Source organism: Ostrinia furnacalis, unplaced genomic scaffold (genome assembly GCF_004193835.3).
Source record: "Ostrinia furnacalis isolate ACB-3 unplaced genomic scaffold, ASM419383v2 OfSCF7237, whole genome shotgun sequence".
Classification (NCBI taxonomy): Eukaryota; Metazoa; Arthropoda; class Insecta; order Lepidoptera; family Crambidae; genus Ostrinia; species Ostrinia furnacalis.
The window spans coordinates 103,657-127,235 of NW_021137476.1; the positions used below are offsets into that span (position 1 = coordinate 103,657).

General features: G+C 35.2%; 1 protein-coding gene across 1 annotated transcript in view; it reads left to right on the plus strand.

Moving 5' to 3' along the window:
* LOC114363710 (nephrin) overlaps window positions 1-21,886 on the plus strand; it is a 54,104-nt gene extending 32,218 nt beyond the window's left edge. The window contains exons 10-15 of the mRNA XM_028319510.1: window positions 2,758-2,980; window positions 6,968-7,183; window positions 8,585-8,713; window positions 10,177-10,275; window positions 19,265-19,413; window positions 20,169-21,886. Coding sequence (XP_028175311.1) covers window positions 2,758-2,980; window positions 6,968-7,183; window positions 8,585-8,713; window positions 10,177-10,275; window positions 19,265-19,413; window positions 20,169-20,273 — 921 coding nt within the window. The 3' untranslated portion in view covers window positions 20,274-21,886. The remainder of the gene's footprint in view (window positions 1-2,757; window positions 2,981-6,967; window positions 7,184-8,584; window positions 8,714-10,176; window positions 10,276-19,264; window positions 19,414-20,168) is intronic.
* The last annotated feature ends 1,693 nt before the right edge of the window (window positions 21,887-23,579 follow it).

Below are 23,579 nucleotides of genomic sequence, written 5' to 3' on the forward strand. Positions count from 1 at the left end.
TAACCCTTGGCTACTACTCAAAATATTTTTTACACGGTCACTACTCAAGGGTCATTTTGACCCTGCTATAAAACTTTGTATATCTTCATAACTATTGCGGTTTTTGGAGTAAAACACATTATTTAATAAAAAGGGTTTATAATGCAATGAAATAACAACTTTAATTGTTAACTAAACAGTTTGGAGGAACATTAATTGAGCATATGATTGCAAATGGGTATTTTACAGTAAGAAATTTGGGTTTGCGATCTTTTTTATAGGAACAAATGCTGCAAAGTTTCCTTTTAGATACCACATTAGAGACAACTGGAACAGATCTTTCAGGCATAGGCAGTTTGTATATCCTTGAAGTTATCAGACGCAATTGTCGGGGAATCTTTTTATTGCAAATTCGCTGCTATGCGTAAGGTAGGTATATCTTCATATCAAGCCCTCGTAGGAAGTTTGGCCGATTTACTGATGCTGTGTAAAGAAGCAGAGGTGGAGGGGCCTTGTATCGTGGAAGTATCCACCTCATTAAAATCACCATCATCAAGCAACAAAACATTGACAATTTCTACATCCGTGAGCGTATTTCTACCACCCATACCTATGAAAAACCAAACCAAAATGAAGAAAAAGACGACGACAAAAAGCTACACAGTAAGTACAAAACAAACCCTCAAACAAATAGTATTTTACACATAAAAAGAACCTAAAAAAATATCACATGATATTTTTTTATCGCCTGTCTTTGCTACTCAAGGGTCACTGTGACCCTGTTTTTGCTATTTTGGCGCGAATAATGCACTAATCCACTGGAAACACCCACCATGCGAAGCAGCGAGCGCCGTATTGAAAATACACGGGCGGGGGACTCGCAGTCGTTAGGGGTCATTACCAGTAAACGTAGGTTTTAAAGTTGGCAGGGTCTCACTGACCCATGAGTAGTGACCAAGGGATAATAATCAGTTCATTCGAAGCTTCCATTACACGTTATTCGGATTTAAATTGTAGATTATTATTATGGACATCAGAGTATCATATTTTTTAATGTAAACCCATAACGTTTCCTCTTAATTTCCTATCGGAATTGTATTTTTTTACAGCTGATCCGCATTATCACCCGATCTTTGTATTTGTGGAATTCCCAGAATTTTATTTTTCAATTTCCTCGACTCTTAGAGTTATCGCCTCGCCCTACGTTTGGCATTTACGACCTTATTTTATGAGCTACAAAGTCCTACAAAGTACATGGTGAGGGCCAAAGTTTTTCGGCCCTCCCATCTCGCTGTCGTCGACGACTCTAATTTAATTATATAACGTTTTATTTTTCGTTATATTAAGCTGTTATCAGCGTAAAACGTTTAGTAGAGTTTCGAACAAAATACTAATGACGGCTTCTTTCTACTAGAGAGTAGGTAGTCAAAGAATTATAATGCCAATAAAAATGTAACATACTTAACGGTTACATGAAGTTAAATACTGTTGTATCCTATGTCATTTTAATAAGTACGACATTGTATAGTTGTTGCAATTCACGAGGGGGAGTGAGCTTTATATGTGTGGTGTTCATTTTTCAAAAGTTTTGATAGACTACACTATCGTTATGTGCATTTACACGTACACACACACGGTCACAAGTTGACTCACTAGCTTTCGTGAGTTGCATGAACTATAACAAAAATACAGTCTGATGTCTGTGCCTTCGACTCTAGGTACTTTAGAAGAAATAACGCTTACTTCGATAACGTTCCTTTCTGTTACATTGCCTACTTTATATCAATTTCTAGTTACCTTAAAAATTGAATACCTCTGCATTGGACGTTCGGTTCGTGTAAGCACACACAATTTGCACGTAACAGCACGTTGACCTAGACCGCCCTAGTTCCACACGTTATAAGAGCGAAATATTCTACTTTACAGTATGAATAACTTTCTGAAAAGAAACATACAACTAGACACATACAGAGGAACGAAGTATACCTACGAGTATAAAGTCCTGTAACTATAAATATGTCCTATTACTGAAAACGAGTACAAAAATCACACTTTTTTATGCTTAACAAGGCAGGTATTTGACCACAATCGCATCTGGTATTAAGTGAGATGCAGTCTAAGATGGAATTATCTGCCATGTAAGTGCCGATTCACCCTCGCCTTGAAAAGGCCCGGATTATAGTGTTCAGGAAAAACAGCAGCAGGCAGCGAATTTCAGTCCCTAGCTTTGGTTTTAGTTTGCCTGGAACGGAAATAATCGTAATTGTGTGTGTACACTAAACTTATTAGTTATTCATTAAAACGAACAGAAACAGATTTTTTTTTTGTCTTCGGCACTTTTGCGATTTTGGTTAAAGTACCTAATAATGTGCTCACAGTTTTTATTGAACTTCGAAAGTTCTGAGCTCCAAGGGCGTTTAGTTGCAGTCTGCTAATGGATACAGTCTGCTACCAAACGTGAAAAGAGAGAGAGAGATCCAACAATACGTAGCTTTCAAGCTATGTTTTCAAGCAGACTCCGGCATGAGCACGAGATGACATGCAACAATTTACGGATTGACCCCTATAAACCACAACAAATCATAACAAAATCCCAACCAAACGTCACGTTCATAGCCCTCATCAACTCAATAGTCCATCAACTCAAGGGGATCAACAGAAACAGTATTAATTTAACACCAAGTCACAAACTATTTTACAGAATACCCTTTACCTCAAAATGTTTTTCAAGGCCGCTTAACAGTTAAAGCATGTTTCTAACCAAAATTTCTCTTTCAGGACCGCTTCACCGTTGAAGCGAACGAGGGTAGATCAGTATTGACATACACCCCGGTAGCAGACGTGGACTACGGCACGCTATCCTGCCGCGCCACCAACTTGGCTGGTCAGCAGACCTCGCCTTGTATCTATACGCTGCTGCCCGCGACCAGGCCAGATCCGCCGACCAATTGTACAGTGTACAATTTGACTGACGACTCGTTGGACCTCATGTGCTTGGCAGGTAAGTTTTGTTTATCATCATCATCAACAAGTCATTAACGCCCGATACAAGTGCTCCCTATGAAAACAAAATTCCTGTTATGTGTTACCATAGGGGTCACTTAAAAATGAGGGATTGATGGTGAAAACGGGCAATATTGTCTAATCGGCATTTATTCTCTTTCATTCCTAATCACTAATAGATTATCTGCAATTTAGAGTTTACTGTAATAGGCAACGAGTGGGTAAGTATGTACGTACAGTACAAAAAGGTAGATTGAATTTATTTAAATAAGAAACACGTACGGGAATTTTCTCAGTGACTAGTAGTGTAGGCACTTACTTATAATATTCGGTGTAAGAAGGCGCGTGGAGCTTAAAGCGTTTCTCCAAATTGTATGGTCTCCCGTCTACTTTCCTTATTTCTTATTAAAAGGAATCTTTTTGATACAATAATTTTAAGCAGCTACAAAAAATAAAAACAGAATAATCAAAACATGAGTATCAATTTGGTAAATATAGAAATACTTACACATTTCGCGGAATTTCGATTTCAACATTATTTGGGAAAACAGCTTTCGGACTATCTGATATTGTCATTTCCCCGAAAACCACTTTGACGAGGGAACTGTTTCGGATATAAAACATTGAATTTCCTCAAATCGGGAGCATACAAAGTGTACTGAATATTTTCCTGAAAAACGGTAGCTGAAAATGAGGCGTCCGTTAATTATGTTATTGTTCGGGTTGTTATCGTAAAAGATAATTAGTACCAGACTAAAATTCTCAACAGGAATTTTCATCAAACCATTACCGTAAAGAGGTTATATTTTGCAAATGGTGCCGACTGAGTAGATACAAAATACTTTTGGAGATTAAATCTGTAATGATATTATCAAGAAAATGAAGAGGCAATACAAAGTTATAGACCTCTTTAATAATTTCTTAGCATTAAATTTTTTTAGCGGTAAGAATCACATATCGTACTAAATTTTTAAATAACTTGTTAAAATTGAATTCCACCAATTCGATTTATTTCAAGTTTATTAGGTACCAATTTCTTAAAATGGGCAGTGCAGGACCGTGCTTTGTTGAAAACCTTGGGGGAGGCCTTTGTTCAGCAGTGGACAAGTTCGTTCGGCTGAAACGAACGAACGAACAAACTTAGCAGTTTTTAATCACACACAAAATCACAAATAATTAATTTTCTTCAATATTAATCATTACATTACAAGCTAGATTAATGTAGCTGTTTGATATTCTGATTAATATTGTTGTCTGAGGCCCTAAAGCTTAGGATCATTTTGATTCAATGCTTATAGCTCATGCAGCCTAGACGCCAACTGCAGCTTGCTTACACTAACTAGACAGTGGTTCCTTATGGATATAAAAAAGGATTACTAAACTGGTATCATGACGTATTTACTTGAAAACTATAGTTTTTAAGGCGAGAGTGAATAGGCACTTACAGGGCCGATATATTATGTATCAGCCTAGACTGCATCTTAATGAACACCAGGTGCGATTGCGGTCAAATACTTGACATTACCTAATAAAAAAAAGTTTATCTCAATTTTAAAAACTTTGATTCAATTTTAAAGACTTTGAATATTATTCTAGTGTTCTAAAAACGGCAAATTTACCGGCACTTTAATTGCCAAGGAAAATTAGGTGAAGAAACAATTAATCACACAAATTACTTGCAAGTTTCGACAAAATTAATCGGGGCTTAAGCACCTCAGTAATCAAGTGAGGTCGCTTAAAAACATCTTAATCTTCAGCGAGCTCACACTATATTGGAATTGTAATTAACATTAGCAGCTTCTGTAGTCGGTTAGGTACTTTTTGTACATACATTAACCTAATTCCTGAAATGTAACTAACATCTAACAGTGCCCGTGGACGCAAAGGGTTACACACGAACCAATCACAGAGCTCTATCCAACGCTGTGCGTTCGACTTGCTGCTTCACTTAAGCAAGCATCGTTTGTGAATACGGGTGTAATTGTGTATTTTATGTGAACTTTAAAAAATAGAATGCTCTGTGTTTTTCGATTAAGCAATTTTAAGCAAGACCATTACTTCAATATTGAAACTAAAAATGTAATGTTTGGCCATCTGACCATACGGGACTATTCCTACCTCTCGTTCCCACCGCTGCAACTTCTGTGTAGCTTCTGTGGATCTACAGCTTGACCGCCAATAAAAACCCAACCAATAAATGTCAAGTTTACCCCGGGGGAAAGTTAAACTGTCATTGGACGCGCAACGAAATTAATCAGAAGAACATAGGAGGAGTTCGAGGTTAAGGTTCGACTTCCCCCCATTGCAAAGCTGATGACTGGTGACAACCAAAGGTTTAGTAACCTGGCCATAAGAGAATAGTCAATGATTTAAAAATAATATCATCCTAGAAATATAGGAAACCAAAAATAGCATCAATTTCTTGAAGACACCAGTAAATAGTGCTCCAACATTAATTAATTTCCGCCAGTTAGTTAATTAATTATAGTGACTTTGAACTATCGTCTTTTAAATTCAATTAGTTTATTTTTGTGGAATCACTGTGAAAAAGATATTTTGATATTAATTAAGTGTTTCTAATAATAGACTAGTATTCTCGAAAATGAAGAATCAATACTATTAATTCTGTATCTCCTGACTTAGGATTAACTTAATGAACTTAATTTAGAATTAGGACATTAATTTGTTCTGATATATTCAAGTTTATTTTATTTTATTTGGAAAGGTACAGCAAAAGTACAATAGGACTTACATTATGTTAAAAAAATACAGTTAAGGGTGTTATTTATTAACATTCTAATACAGTTATAATATCGCAAATAAAATTAAATAGAAGATTGCGTCAATATTACTCACAATTTACTAAACAATATGAAAACAAAAACTACTAAAACATTTTGGTTGGTAAATAAGCGGGGTCTGAATATTTTCAGTAATTAGATATGCGAAATGTGATTAGAGCTTAAAACTGTTTCAAACTCTATATCCCAAATAGTGCCCATTAAGAAAGTTTTTGTTCCTAAATACAGGGTGACTTTGATATCGCCATTTTTTTAAAAAAAAACCCTATAAAACAAAATAACAATACGACTTTATCGTTATTATTTTTTACAGAAGTGTTTTTATAAAAAAAAAATTCGTGGTGGCCTATATCTTAAGTTTTCAAGGCTTCTAAATAATCGCTGTTAAATAAGTGTGCTAATTTTTTTATGAGCGAAGCAAATGCAGCGCATAGAAATAATATTTTTCCTTACGTAAATCGATTCGAAATCGCTCCCTAAAACTTAGCAACACCTTGCAATGTCACCCTATATGTATATTTGGCTTGTTAATTTCTAACAAGTTTTGACATAAAAAGTAGATTAGGCTCACGGGTCCTTAATTAGGTATGTAGTAAAAAGACATTGAATATTTAATACGAGTTCTAGTAATTAAGATTCTTAGTTTCCAAAATTAGAAAAAGAAATAGAAGCGTTTGTGTGCTTAAATATATTTAGTTAATTAGTATACGAGATGCGACACAGACTTAAGCATGAAATTTTAATTCCATTGAAGCTTAAGAAAAACATACCTTTGATTCTTTAGGGCTTTTTCATTCATGTATAATAATATTAGTTAGTATTACTTATTACCAGTTTTCAGTCAAAAGTTGTTGTGACGAATTTTTTTTTTTACTTTTACGCAACATAATGAACGAAATTGGGTTTAAAATTAGGTTCATAAAATAGTGTTTTGTCAAACAAATAGAAATGACAGAGACTTTGATCAAATCGTAATAAGATGCTCAATTTTCTTACACACCCTGAATTCTTTTAATGCTTTATATTTAGGTGTCTTTGCGAATCATCTATCTTACCTCTACGAGTAAATGATAAATGGGTTACAATTTTATATCCCTTTAAGGAATTATTTACATATCTTCAGCCCTACTAGAGCTTAATTCTTCTTTTAAATCCAAATCCCCTTATAATTCTTTCTCTTTCAGGCTACGAGGGAGGCCTCAACTGCGTGTACATAGCAGAAGTATGGGGAAACGAGGGGCTAGTCGTCAACGCCACCAATGGGGCAGCACTATGGAACCTCCGAAGATTGGGAGCTAAGAGGCAGCTGAAGCTAGTGGTGTACGCAGCCAATAATAGAGGGAGGTCGGAACACGTGACGTTTATTGTTGAAACTGCGCCACGACTTTCGCCGAGGACAGGTGAGTTTACCAATAAGTATGGGGTAACGAGGGGCTAGTCGTCAACGCCACCAATGGTGCTGCGCTATGGAACCTCCGAAGATTGGGAGCTAAGAGGCAGCTGAAGCTCGTGGTGTACGCAGCCAATAACAGGGGGAGGTCGGAGCACGTGACGTTTATTGTCGAAACTGCGCTACGACTTTCGCCGAGGACAGGTGAGTTTACCAATAAAATTTCCTTTGAGACAAGTATTTAAAAAAAAATCCTGAAAATTTTATTAGAAAGACAGGGCTATGATCTTATTTAGAGCCACTGGCTGGAGTCACAAAATCTGTTTTGGTTTTTATAAGTAGGTACACGCATAAATAAACAGTGTTTGTATTTATGAACCTAAAACGAATGGATTTAAGCGGAAAATATAGGTCCATCCATGGCTTAGGCAGCAAGGTACACTACATTCTGATGATAGCATTTCCTTGCCAGGTATCAATACTGGTAATCATCATCTAATGATGATCACCAGTCTTTAAAAGTCAACACACTAGATTGTCTTCTCTACTCCATTTGAATGCAATGTATTCCCGCAAACTTAACGCGATATAAGAATAAGAAATTTATTTATAATATTCACTATCTACATGTCAAAATTGTGAAAAAATTACCGATATTTCATACCAAGTTAAACCCTACCCACACTATTACGATAGGCATAGCAAACCGTGGGAGTTGGGGAGTGTCTGCGAACTGCCACAAAAGCCTTTGTCAAAATCTATAGAAAAAAGACAATTTTAGTACGCGGGGGCGAGTGAGGCACCGACGCAAAAAACATTAACTTTGAGCAAAACAACATGGGTGGGAGCAGCCAATTTAGTGTTTAAACTGTGTGGTGGGATGAATAAACACGTTCTTAGTTTTTTTAATGTAAGAAGATGGCTGACTTCACGTACCCCTGGGTCAATACAGAAAAAATAAAATAACATAAAACAAACGATCGGGCGACATTGATTTGACACAGGAGGAAAGTCTTCCAACTATGCAAAAAAACATCGAAATATACGCGAATACTTGGCTGCTCACTTCGATAACGAAAATCTTCGGGTTATCGTTATCTGTATGGCCTAGGAGCAGAGATGTGACGTTTTAACACCTGATTACTAATTATTTCTATGAAGCATCATCCTTACTTAACCACACGTCTGTAGGTAATTCATAGAAACCAATGCGTCGCGGCAGCACTATGTCGTCCACTGCTGCGTGGAGTTGGCTACGAAATTGTACCTTATCTTTAAGTCCCGTGTCTTTCTATTATTTAGGTTTCAAATAATTTAAATGGGTTATTCTTAGCTGTCCTTGAGTTTAACTCATATCCGAAAAAAGTGTTAAATGATGGAGTTCGATCTATATCTAAAGTATTTTTCACAGAAGCACAAGAAGTGTGGGAGGTGAACTGGCTGTTCGGCGTGGTAATAGGCGTGGCGTTCATAGTAGCACTTATCTTGTGTCTCGCTCTCATCGCGACGAGGATACACCACCGAGCGAGAGATTATCAAGGTTTGTAAGAGTAGGCGCACACCGTTGATTTTTCGTCGGCCGATATTTTAGTCGGGCAGTTGATCAGTATGGGCATGGGCATGACTGTATGGGAGTGCGCACACTACGCCGATTCGATTTGGCCGATTCTTCATACAAATTAAAATCGGGCACAACTATCGGCCAACTAAAAATCAACGGTGTGCGCCTACTCTAACTGTTTCTTTTATTTTAACTTTATCATAATTTTTAGGTGTCCATTATAAATAACTGATCGCTTCTCAAATAGTAGAAATAGAGCTCTGTAAATCTACTTTATTTATAATAGTTTAAGAAAAAACGTAAAATTCAAATTATTTTTATTTTTGACCAACAAATTTTTCATTAACAGTCTTCCTCAGCCCACCACATATTTTATTAACTTCGAGGGCCATATCACCACTAACTATGACTATTTTATTCCCTCGGCTATATTTTAATATAGGATATAGTTTCTATCGGAATATTCAGGCCTGATTTCATACTTCTGAGAAATCCTGTAAATAGCCCTTTCCATAACGAGATTAGAAACTTTAAATCGATAAATTAGTAGTAGGCTCTTATGTCCCGAGAGAAATTTTGGATTAAAAATATGTATAATAACACGAGAAAACTGCTCGCAAAAGATGTTCTACTTGTGGCAATTTATTTTTATATTTAAACTAATAAAGCAGCAAATATTGTCGTTGAATATGCTTATTACCTTGGACGTAAAAGGTATAGGTATTTAAAGTATTTGAAACGTATCAGCGACCTAGAAACCGAAACAATTTCTTGCACGCCAGTCTGTCGCTTTATACTTACTTAATACAAACGTTAAGTATTAAAATAGCCGGGTGAAACTTAAGAAGGCCTTTTCTTTTAGCTTTTATAAAAAGCGTAAAGTCATTTTCAACCGACTTCAAAAAAAGGAGGAGGTTCTCAATTCGACCCGTATGTTTTGTAAAATACTTACTTCATGAGGTCGTTTGTAATCTGTGGTAAGGCTAGTCAGTTGCACGCTGATCGTCGGCACTTACAGATAAATGTATGTGTCATACAAACACTAGTGAACTAAATAATTTTGAAGAAATTAAAATGTAAAAATATTATGAGAATGACTACTGGCTGGATTCAAAGTTGAATTGAAGTTGTATTGATGTTTAAACGGAATGAACTTTTCATTCAATAAAACACTCGAATTGAGAACCTCCTCTTTTTTTTAAGTTGGTTAAAAACTAATTACAACTTTACTTTACACAATGAAGCATTTTTTTCAAGGACGAATATACTACCTCGTGTCCGCCCACGTTAAATACATATTTCGGTAATTACTAATCTACAGTTTTCAAAGGCTAATTTAGTTCAGGTGGGAAGTAGAAAATTGGTTAGTGGGCTGTTATAAGTGCTTTTGAAGGATTTAAATGAATAGAATTTGAATTACTAAATATTCGATTTTGTTACAGTGACGATACCATCCTCTAAAAACCAGAAGACCGCACCGAAAAGAAGTTCTACCCACGGCCCCGATGACAGGAATCCAGACCTGATACCTCTCAGTAAAGGTAAATATACTGGTATATTATCATCTATCCATTTTAGGGTTCCGTAGCCAAATGGCAAAAAAACGGAACCCTTATAGATTCGTCATGTCTGTCTGTCCGTCTGTCCGTCCGTATGTCACAGCCATTTTTTTCCGAAACTATAAGAGCTATACTGTTGAAACTTGGTAGGTAGATGTATTCTGTTAACCGCATTAAGATTTTGATGCAAAAATAAAAAAAAAATATAATAAATATTGGGGGCTCCCCATACTTATCACTGAAACCCAAAAATGTTTTTTTTTTCATCAAACACATACGTGTGGGGTATCTATGGATGGATAGGCCTTCAAAAATGATATCGAGGTTTTTAAAATATTTTTTTTCTAAACCGAATAGTTTGCGTTACAGACGCTTCCAAAGTGGAAAAAAGTAGGTCTAACTTCTAAAATAAGAAAATGAAAAATCTAAAAAAACATAGAATACGATGTACATTACTATAAAAACTACCAACGAAACTTGTTTTGAACGAGATCTAGTAAGTAGTTTTTTTTTAATACCTCGTAAATCGTAAACCGCTGATTACCGCGTAATCTTTCATGCAAATAACTTAAATTAAAAAAATAATAATTTTAATTTCATCAATAGTACGGAACCCTCTGTGAGTGAGTCCGACACGCACTTGGCCGGTTTTTTAAAGTGCCAAAGACGGGTGTGTAATGTATGATATAACTACATATCATATAATACTTAGAGGATATAACATCAAATTATATAAAATCATTTAATATAATAATTATTTACTAAACAATACTACATACATAATAATAATACATAAACGAATAATATAATTTTAAAACGAATAATTTTAAGACAAATAACTATTAACTGATATAAAATGGTTTGATATAATGAATATTTTCTATAAAACTTACAATGTATAAAATTTAAAACAAATAACATTCAAATCATATAAAAATAAAGTGTCGAACAATCAAATGAGATAAAATTCTTTTCCTATAAAACTTAAATCATATAACAATAATAATTTTATATAAAGTTCAATTGTTATAATAAGCATTGCATGCAGCAAGCAAGCAAGCAAACAAGCAAGCTAGCAAACGAGCAAGCAAGCAAGTGAGCAAGCAAGCTAACATGCAGGCAAGCAAGCAGGCAAGCAAGCTAGCAAGCAAGCAAGCTAGCAAGCAGGCAAGCAAGCAGGCAAGCAAGCAGGCAAGCAAGCAAGCAGGCATGCAGCATGCAAAGGACAATGTTCGTTCTCCATACATTGTTCGCCTATAGAACCAACAATTTTGACATATTACTACCCGAAAGCGAAATAATACGATTCTGTGTGTAAGAACAACGATTCCTGATGGACACTTGCCATAAAATTAATGATTAAGAATATTAAATCACAGCGATTTTATAATATGTCGTTTATGACAACATGGCGTCTAATGTATTGTGTGAATGTATGAACACCGATTCGCGAAAAATGTTTTGTATTGTCGTCACGCCGAGTCGCAGCCAAATAGTATAAAATAATAGAACAAGTTTTAGAAATACAACTCGGCATTCCACTTTTACAATATGCCCACATATTGCACGTAAATAAACAACATGAATCGTAGGTTGTTTCCACCCTTGTCATCTGACACATGAAATAAACTCCTATTGTATTATAGATATCGAAGCCGAATCGTATATAATAATAGAATGGGTTTTGGAGATCACTCGGGGTTCCACTTTTATAAAATACCTACATATTACATAAAAATACCACGAATCATGAGTTTTCTTTTCACCATTTACATCTGACACGAGATAACAAACTCCTATCTCCATGACTACCATCGTAGTCTATGCCAAAGACTACAATATTTTAAGCAAGAAGTTTCAAACGGATTCTGACACTTTTACAGTTATGATACCATGAATATCAGTTTATGGTCCTAATTATTTTTATTTTATTTACGACCTTCGACCAGTTGGACACTTTAGATATCTTCTTGTAATAGTGTCAAACTGTCAATATCTTTTTAGCTTTTAACGCAAATCTAGTCTTCAAAGCAGTTTAATCGATTTATTTTATTTTCAAAATCGATATTTTATTGTCTATGATGGCCGCAGGAACATCACTATACATGGACTCCCAGCAATAAAGTACGGTAATGCCTCGTACAGATTTTATCGGCAAAAATTATGGAACTTGATAGGTTTTAGACCATGCCACGCACCAAAACGTCCGGAAGTTGTAATAGTATTATAGAATAAACGTTAAAAGACTTATTTATTTAATTTTTCAATGCTTAAGTGTCCATTAGAATGAAAGGGTGCTTAATGTATTAAAAAAAATAGAAAATAATTATGATGGGTTAATGTTTTTGGGCGGTTTTTTAGGCGGTTTCTGACAATGTCCTTTGACTAAAAACTTGAGACTTCTGTCACGGCTCCGGCACTGCGGGGCTCTGGCGGTCCCTCGCGTGCTAATCGTCGCAGATGGCTTTCGCTCGACACCGCGTCTTCGGCCGTTTTCGTCGCGGCGCCTCGCTTCCAGCCACCTGCTCCTCAGCCCGCGGGCCGCCTCGCCCCTCCGTGCCTACGCGCTTCTAAATTACACTCTAGGGGTAGGGCAGACAAGACTACGTGGAGTCGGTTTTACCACAGAATACATAATAGTAGCAACAGAAATTGCACTCCTTTGTGTAGGATCAGATGCCGACATTTTAACGGTAATAATATTAATGCAAAATATCCAACGCACATGGTGCATTCGAAATCGCACCTTACTACTACGCTCACAAGAGCGCAATTTTTTTGTGTTCAGAATTGATCTACCTCACAGCTCAAGCGTCAGGGTTGTTTAAACAAAGTAAAATAAATAAAAACTTAATTTTAAGAAGCATTTATTGTATTTACGATTGGTAAACTTTAATCTAGTGGTTTTTGTATAATCAAACCATCTCTAAAGTACCTATTAATAAACTTCAGTGTTGCGATAATTCGAAATTGGACAAACAGTTATAAAAGGTGTAGTGTCGGAAAATAGACACGGTGAAGTAAAGTTCATGTTTATTAGCTAAAATCATTTTTTTGCAGTTTTTTGTCATAACTATTTCAAAATTATTTAAAAGTGTAGTTTTTTTAATTATTTAAATTACTACAACAATTATTATTCCTAAATATTATGATTTTCCATTAAAGACGGATAACAGTGCTGTTGGAACAATAAACCTTGATTGTGACGATGATCGACCGAGCGTGTATTGACAGGCGCGGCGGCCCTGACTGATTTGCAACTTGAAGTTGTCGCGCGCTGTAGGTAATTATCTCGGCCGGCATAGGCGAGTGACGGAGGCCTGGTTTTACGACGATTCGTTTTTGTCACTAAAGTCATTTATAAGTCAAGCTAAAGAAGAACATACTAAAAGTTATATCTATCAGAAATTATATCAATTAAAGAGTATACCAAATAGTCGTTATAACAAATAATATTTATTTTATGTAATGGTTATATGAAATATTATTTATATTAAACAAAATTACATCAAATGAGTCTTAGATTAAGTAAGGTTTATATCAAATGTCTTTATGCGTTTTGATTGGTATCTGAAATGACATTATTAGAAATGATTTATTATATGAAGTAAACATTATATGTTAAAAAATTATATCGAGTGTTATTATAACATACGTTTATTATACAATATGAACGTTATTGAAATGAATTTATATCATATTATAAACTTATATAAACTGTCACGCACCCGCCAAAGACAAACGCCCGCATTCACAAACATTACTATGAGGCCTCACAGTGCATGTGGACGCACAGGGTGACACACTTACCAATCACAGAGCGCTGTGCGTTAGATTTTCTGCTTCACTTAAGCAAGCATCGTATGGAATACGGGTGATAAAGTCTTAATTCTGAAACTTTTCATATCCTAAGTAAAGCACACTTATTTTCATTCATTTTCTTTTACAAAATGTGAGAAATATAGTCTTTTTCACCAAGTCCAGTCCTGGTGAAAAGGAAACAATATCAAAATTCGTTAAGCAATTGTTTTTTCTGAGTAAAGCGGCTTTTCTAGTTCAGTGGAGACTTAGTTTTGTTGCAACGGTTTCGATATGTTATTATTGTGATTTCTAGCCCCTACTTCTACTATTGGACCTACAAATACCTCCTACGAGGTATAGTTTTTTTTTGGGGATCGATGTCTTACTTCAACGTTTCGTTTTAGATCGAGCGTTTATAGTATACTAGCTTTCCGCCCGCGGCTTCGCCTGCGTGGAATTTTGTCTGTCACAGAAAAACTTTATCGCGCGCGTCTCTGTTTCAAAAACCGGGATAAAAACTATCCTATGTCCTTTCCCGGGACTCAAACTATCTCTATGCCAATTTCATCAAAATCGGTTCAGTGGTTTAGGCGTGAAAGCAAGACAGACAGACAGACAGAGTTACTTTCGCATTTATAATACATTTTATTATACATAGTATAGAAGATACTCTTACTCACGCATTTTATGATTTAATTCAGGATCCCCCAAAACTGAACTTAACTATCGTGTGAACATAAAAGTGTGTTTGAAATACGAAATACAAATTCGAATGGATCGGTTTTTTAACGGGGCTCTGCAAACGGGATATTCGTGTGAACGTTAATTTTGAAACACATATACTAATAAATGGGATTCTGCAAAAAACGGGATGTCCGGGGAACAAGCCCTCAGTACACGAGTAGATTTTTAGATTTTAGTCGATCAAAACGTCAAGAGCTATTAATAACCATTAAAATTAACCCTCCGTGTACGAGGTGACTAAAAGTTACGTCCCGTACCAGGTGGGGTATGACATACCCCAATATACAAAGTGATAAAATTTTCATTGAACATTTTTTTAGGTGGAATTTAATATTTAATATTGATTACTTACGTATGCTAATTAGGTGTAAGAAAAGCTCTGAGCTGAAAATGTGTATTATAACATTTTTATCATAAAATAACAAAAAGACACAATTTTCGTTGTTCTTGTAATTGAGGAATCAGTTTCTTATGTATAATTTTTAATTAGTGCCTTTAATTATGACAACCGTTTTATTTAACAAAGTACAAAATATTTACTTATAATTTAAAAGTAAATTAAAGACTGGAAGGATATAAATTTATTTTGATCATCGGTTTTTAATTTATTACAATTCTGATGAAAGAAAATGAGTATGCTCAATGCTTAAAATGGGAGCGTAACAATTTTATTTATTTATAAAATATGCTGTTCCATTTCAGTAGCCCATAAATTGTATCACTAAGTATAAATTGTAGCCCATAAGTGTATGTTCACATACATCTTCGGATCTCAGTACTAAACTTCCAGGTTCGCACTAAAAGTCATCTCATTTGACTAAAAGTGCTTGAAACTTTCAGATTCCGTGAAAATTACGAAAAATAGAGGCATGTAACTCAGTTGGTAGTCACCGCTGGACTGATTTTGCAGCGATGATCGAAGCAGCAGCGCCATAATTCCAGCTACTGAGAATTTCAAATTCAGCACTTGCAAATTTTTAAAATTATGGCGATTTTTAAAGGCCTGGGGTGTGTCACACCCCACCTCGTACAGCGAGGGTTAAAGTTGTAAAGCGTTTAAGCCGTTGCTGCTTGTAACATTACACCCCAGCTAAATGTTTTAAATTCGTACAGTACCCACATTCGTACACAAAATTCTTGTTGCAAAACAGCACCTTATTACGTAAGAGTTAAAAGATACCTTCGTCTGTACACTACGGAGTTCGGTAACATCTGTGGCGATGTGCAGCGGAGCCCTAATGCATGTCGCTTGGGCGAGTTGTTACGAGGGGACGAATAATGTTGATTCTAGATTTCAAGAATGTTTAATAGTGCTGCATAACTATCGATTATAAGAAAACTAATTGTACGGATATCGATAGTGGATTATAATGCCACAACATAATAATATCTAATCTATATCTATAAAAGCGAAAGGTGACTGACTGACTGACTCACTCACTCATCACGAAATTTCAGAAAATACAAATGCCAAAAAGTCTAAAATTTTGCATGGGGGCTCCTTTTAGAACGTACGAGTAGGTGCTTACTAAGGCCCGGTTTTGTGATTCGTAGTTAAAATAACTATATGTTTACATTTTGTTAAAAAAATGTACTAAAAGTCAAACTAACCATTGTTCGAAAAACATTTTTTTCTGATATTTAACCACTTGTCAATTGACATCTGTCAAATTTGACTATTGGTTAATTTAACTACGAATCAAAAAACTGGACCTAAGACGGGATTTTGCAAAATTTAACCCCTAAGGGGGTAGAACAGAATCCACGCGTACGAAATCGCGGGCGGCCGCTAGTAACCTATAGTGACAGATAATAATCTGCATTAATAGATACGGGACTATTCCCGCCTTTCGTTCCTACCGCTGCAATTTCTGAGTAGCCGCTAGTAAAAACCCAACCAGTGGAGGTCAAGTTGAGTTTAGTGATAGCTTTTAATCTATAGTAATAGATAGGTACAGCTGTTGACTAAGTAGATGTAATACTCATTTAATTTATTTTCCACTCTAAATGATTATAGCTCTACCCTCACTTTGGAACAGTGTTGCCATTATAAATGTATCCAAGGCTCACAAAGCTAAAAAACTAAACCGAACACCAACTCTTTCATCGAAATAAAATTCAAAACGAAATAGAAATAGCTTTAACCCATTTAGACCGATAATTATTTTTGTAAATAATAATTGATTTCTCAGCAAGAACTTACAAAGGGAAGCATAAAAATAATGAAAAAAATATTTAAAAAAATAATCCATAAAAAGGGGGCCGTGGGGAGCCCGTACCATATAGGGTACAGTAGGTCTATATGCATGCAAAACATACTAGTTGTTCAAAGCAGGTTTTTATTTATTTTTGTATGACATAAAATAAAAATAAAATCACATAATCACCAGTATTACTCTTGGCATAGCTTGTAAGTCGTTTTATGTGGCACTAATCACATTTGGTTATTTTTTCCTACCTTCTCCAAAGTTAGTGAGGATAGCTGAAGAAGACCTGGCTTCTTCTGACTTGTTACGTTTATTGCTATCAATAACCGCATTTAACAATACGATGAAGGAAATTTAGCAAATCCATCGAAGAAAATTCTGAGGATAATTATTTATATTGACACTATCGTTATCGCCTGAATCTTCGTCAGTCTGATCACCATTAGCGGCCATCTGATAAGAAAGCAGTAAAAATATACCAAAATTGCTTTGTTTGCTGAAATTATATTTTTTTTCTAGAGTTGTGGCAATCAAGTGAAGCATCAATAGCCTAAAACAATGAAAAATAATAAAAATTAAATTACATTTTCTCGCATGATTTTGCTTATGCATAGACCTACTGTACCTTATAGGGTACACCTATTTTAGACTAGAAAAAATGGTATAAAAATAATCTCAATAATATTTTTTTCGTAGTTATGATATCTATTGTACTTTATTTTTGAAATAAAATGGATAAATAATATAATTTACCATGAATAATATGAAATATACCTTCTTGAATACATTGTAAATATTCTTTTTGTTTTCTGTCGAGGAATTTTAAAAATATTTCCGAAACCACCTGTTAAAACGCATTTTTTAATATTGTTATGTAAAATAATCACTTTAAGCTTACTGTCACAATCATTTTTACAAAATAACAACAGTTTGGTACTTCAAAATATTTTCAATAATATACCGTACCACATAGGGTACGGTAGGTCTAATTGGGTTAATAATACAACGAACTGTCCAGATCGTTCAATTGAAACTGTCCCAAAATACAAAACTGTGTATAGTTTTATCGATTTGAATAGAAATGTGTCCTGACAGGCAATGTATGATGCCTATAGTAAGCGACCACTGGCAACACACACTGGTCAAAGACTTAGACTTAGTCTTGAGTTTCGAGTGACGATTATTAATACGAGTTTTTATAACCAAAGATTGCAATGCAAACAATGCAATTCTAGAAAACGATAAAGTAAAAATATCAACTTTCTAGTTATCACAATAAAAACACAACTAAAAATCGTTAATAATAGCAGCCGGATTTAAAATATAAAATAAAACGCGAAGTAAAACTCCGCGAATTCGCTCTACACTGTAACAGCAAAATCAATACGAAGCTGTACTTACAAAAATAAGCAACGAGTTTCGATAAGTTAACTTGTCCGTAACAAAACAAATACATTAACCGTTCCAAAAACAGACGTTAACCAACGGATTTCGCACCGATTCTCGATCAGTCCGCCGTATTTTTGTATTAGCCGGCGAACTTGCAAAGCATCCAAGTCTTTTAGCTTAAGCAAAGAGGATTAACGGGTCAAGTTAGTTGCCTTCTGTTTGTTTAGCTTTGTATTTATTTATCGATGTTCCTCTTAGCTGAATAATTAGTTTAGCAGTTAACAACCCGCGGTCGCTGTTAACAAAGTTTCTCGGCTGCAATCTTTTTATGCAATCGCTTATTCGGCGCTCGGCTCGCTTATTTAATTTTGATGTAAATTAGCTAGCTCCGGATCGACGGCGTTTATTAAGGTTGTTTTTTATTATTCTTGCGAGAAAAGCTGCGGTTTCTCCTTCAAACAGTTCTAATAATGAATTTCTTTCTGCTTTTCGAAGATTGTTTAGCTCGGTGTTTACAATTGACCTTAATTTCCCTTCAACTATGAATAACATTTTCATGGTGGGATATTTCAATTCTCTAGAGTCTGGTTCAGTAAGAAAGTATAAAATCTAATTAAAAAAAATACGTAGAACTAAACATTTAGGCAGTGATAGATGAATATTATGTCAAATTTAAGTTCTGACAGTACCGGTAGACGTAATCTCACTTATACCGTGGCATTTTATCCGCTTATGTAAACAAAATAATAAGTTGTTAATATAAAAATGTTTGTTTATAAAAATGTATGCCAAGACTAACAACAGCTTAACTAACTTGCACCTTCACATAGGCGTGTCGGAGTGCGCGCCTGAGCCGCCTTCGTACGCGGCGGTGGCGGCGACGCCGGAACCGAAGATTTCGGCGAGTGCGCACAGTTTGCCCCGCACTCAGTCGCCGTGTTCGCCCGTCTCTCCTCACGCGCAGTACACAGATTCACAGGTCAGCTTATTAACAAAATAAATAAAAGATGCAATATAATATAGATCGTTCTTAAGGCAACCTTTCGAACTAAGCGTCACAGACGCAGCGTCTTTATCTTTGGTCAAGTGCCACCAACGCTGCGTCACTAACGCCGCGAATTGTCGCTGCGTTTGAATGATGTTCCCCAGAATTTCATACATTTGCATAGAACATTCTATTTGTCGCTCTGTTGCGGCGTCACTGTCGCGGTGCCACTGACGCTATTGACGCTCGCTTCGAAAGGCTCCTTTATCTAGAAAAGATTTGCACACCCGTCGTTTTGAAGTTGAAGATATTGTCAAGTGTGCACAGTTTTCCCCGCACCCAGTCGCCGTGCTCGCCCGTCTCGCCTCACGTCCAGTACACAGACTCACAGGTTAGCATACTAGCTTAATTAATAGCATCTGTGCCTGTTAAAATATGGTTGGTTTTGTTGTCTCTCCGAGAGATGATTTCGGCGAGTGCGCACATTTTGCCCCGCACCTAGTCGCCGTGCTTACCCGTCTCGCCTTACGCCCAGTACACAGATTCATAGGTTAGCTTACTAACATTTTGACATGTGTGCCTACCACAATTAGACTGGTTATTGTTTGTATCATGGAGCCTATGATATCGGCGAATGCGCACATTTTGCTCCGCACCCAGTTTCAGTATTCGCTCGTCTTGTTCCACGATGTGTACCTACATTAAATTCAGTTTTTAGCGAATATGTGAAGGTTTAATTTTATTCGCAGAGTGACTCCGGTCGTAGCATACTGAACGGTGTTGCGAGATCTCACAGAGAAGTGGTTACAACAAGAACGCCTCTACTCGCGGCGCATCAAGAAAGCTGCGTGTAACGTTGCCCTTATCATAGTCAGGTTAGTTAAGTCTTAAATTAAGAACAATTGGGTCGATTGCTGAATTTGAGCTTTATTTTCAGAAGATAAAAGGTTGTATATGATTAATTTTGTTTCATTATTAATAATCCTAACGTCTTTTGTTACTTCAATTGTTTAGCGAGAAAACAATATTATATCATTCGAGAGCATATCAATTTAAGATGAGTGTAAGTAGTAGTCATATCATCCAACGTTTTCGTGGAAAATAATAAAAAATGAGACATTTTCGCAAATGTTTTGAAGTCTTGTTTGAAGTAACAATGAAATGAGAGGTGAAAATTTAATGACTGCCACGACGTGCCATTTTACTTTTGATACTCATATTGTTTGTATGTCAAACCAATGTAACTCGACATTGCAAGGATCCCAGTTAAATATTTACTTTGTCAAGAACCAGTAATGGATGTTGGCTGAACACGTGAGTTGTATGTCAAGTAAATTGAATGTTTTTCCATCCATTAGAAATGATAATATTATTTAATTTATTTTGTTTAGGCTTAGACTATTGCATGCTAGAACTTTTGTTTCAGTAATTAATTTTATACCCAAACGTAGACAATTTTACTGATGTTGTACTATTTTATGTTCTTATTTATTTAACTTATTGGTTACTATGGTTAAATAATAACAAAATGGAAGTTACTATAAATTACTCGAATACATACATTAGACATTCCTCATAGAAGTTTTAGGTGAAATTTTGAGACAATGACTGATAAAATGAGATTGTAAATATAAAAAAACTTAGCGAATACTAAATAAATTTCGAAATTTCGATTAAGGATAGGTAGGTCTCTTGAAGAGAGATAGGGAAATGAATATAAACGGGCTATAAGCTAAAATAATTTTAATTTATAAAGTTTAGTATGTAAAACTGTATAAACTGTTTTCAATTGTTACAATCTTTGATTTTTAATTCATCGCACAATTTTGAAAAATTGATGATGTGTACTTTTAATGTAATAATGTACAAAGGTAATTAACTACTAATGTAAAGTTGAATTAATGGTTAATAATAATGTTTTAATTCAGTTATCGAGACTATCATAGTTATTTATTTCAAATAATAATTATGTTTTTGTATAATACCAAAGATTATGTGAAATAATGTAGACATTAACTTACCTCTAACACGATCGTCTCTCCAATTATATTTTTACAAACTAATATTGAGTAAGTGAATCATTTCTAGCAAATGAAAATTCATTTACTTTAATTTTGGGATGAAAATTTCAATGAGACATGATTGTTTCGTCTAATACCATTGTTATAAAATTACGAAAGTTTTACAATTTCAATTAATAGTGCAATAACAAATAATTATTAAATCAATATTTTATAATTTATTTTGCTTTCAAAGATTTAATTATGTATTATTAGAAAATTATTATGTATTATATACAAAGTTTTGTTGAAAAGTCAAGATAACAATATGTTTGACTATAATGTAAATAATGAGGGAATTTTGTCTAATATTTTGTTTTTTAATCATGATTCTCACAAATGTTAAAGACGTAAAATGCTCATGTATGCGTTAGATGATTTATTAATTATGCATGAAGGAAAAATGGGAATGTGATTAAAATCCTTTTTTATTACATGTGATTCAATAAAACATTGAAATTTGTATCGACGTTTCATTTATCGAAATTTCAGCCTACGTCCTGGTAAAGGTAGTGTAGTACTTTGTTCCTGTTTGATGGACTGACGACCTCAAGAAGATGGTAATGCCAGAAGCAGATCACTGGGTAGGTAGGAACTACAGGGTAAGTTTACAGTGTGATCTAGTATGTGGATCAGTATGACAAGTGTGTTTTTTTAATAAAAATCAAATTTAAAAAATCAATACTTCCATCGTAACTCGTAGAAATATGTCACGTCACGTCTTTTTCATTATTTCATTGTTGGTTTCCAAATCAAGGATGATGGACAAAAATGGAAAAAATCGCGTCAGGTGACTAACAATAGGTGTGCATTTGCTACATAAAAGTATGCTCACCTTCCCGATCCAAAAAAGACCGTATAAAATGAGCCTCAGAAAATTTGACATGATTTACTCGTCCTTACTCTTTTGATCTTTCTTTTCCATAAAGGTAATATTTTAGGCTAAATATTTTATACAGATTGCAGCTGGACACCTCGAGGCATTGTGCGGAGTGACGCAGGTCCGGCACAAAGCGAATCCGGCTCGAAGGACCATTTGTTACGCATTCAGTTTGCCCGTCTGCTATTTATCTCAGACCATTGGCTGGGCGGCGATCAGTTCGGTATCGATTTATCAAATGGTAAGACGCTATTCATTCGAATTCAAATCATAAAAATATTTTACATTTACCAGAAGTAATGGATATTAATTTAATACTTTGAAGCTTGCGTGAGCCGCTGTAATTTAAGGCATCAAACTAATTATTTTTGGTCTTATCTACATCAGTTAATACTAAAGAATGTATGGTTACTAGATAAATTAACATACCTATCCTTTGCTATAATAAGTTTGTATTTTCAAAATGTTAATTAAATTTTCGTTAACTAATTCTTATAAAAAATAATAATATCTTAAAGTGTTTACGTAAGTAGTCTTACGTAAAGAAGCCCAACTCTATTTATGTTGTTTTGTATTGTAAATAAATTATATTAAACCTAAGACTTATCGCAATAATAATCTTTTGTAATATCACTTACCTAAATAAAAAAACATTTGTATTCGTTCTTGTCACAAAATATTGTATTACTTCGACAAGTACAAATGGTCGGTATCTTATCTACAAACTTCCATTTCGTAGATTAAATTGAATTTTTAACAACTTACGTCAACTAGGTATAGGTTTTTAGGCTCGTACTTACGTATTAATGAAATACGTAACTCAAAGCAGGTTACGTCAATTACTAAAATACAAGGCTGGGTTGCACCATCTTACTTTAACTTTGACAAACGTCAAAAATCTGTCAAAATCCAGACAAAAAACGCCGGTTATCGTTATAGTTACGGTCAACGTTAGGTGGTGCAACTCGGTCTTAGTTGCTCCTATTTACGTAACTCATATGCAGGATTCACATTGACCGGCGCGAGTCGGCGCGCAGCGCAGGGTCCGTTCGGCCAAAAATGCGGTGGAGTGTGCGCGTCTGCGCGCGTATCCGCTGGAATACACCCGGAGCCGACCGGCTTCCGACGCATACTCGCGAATCCGTCCGGATTGAAAATGTCAGTTAATCAATTGTTAGCAATTAGGTACGACTCTATGGCTGGGTTGCACTATCTTACCT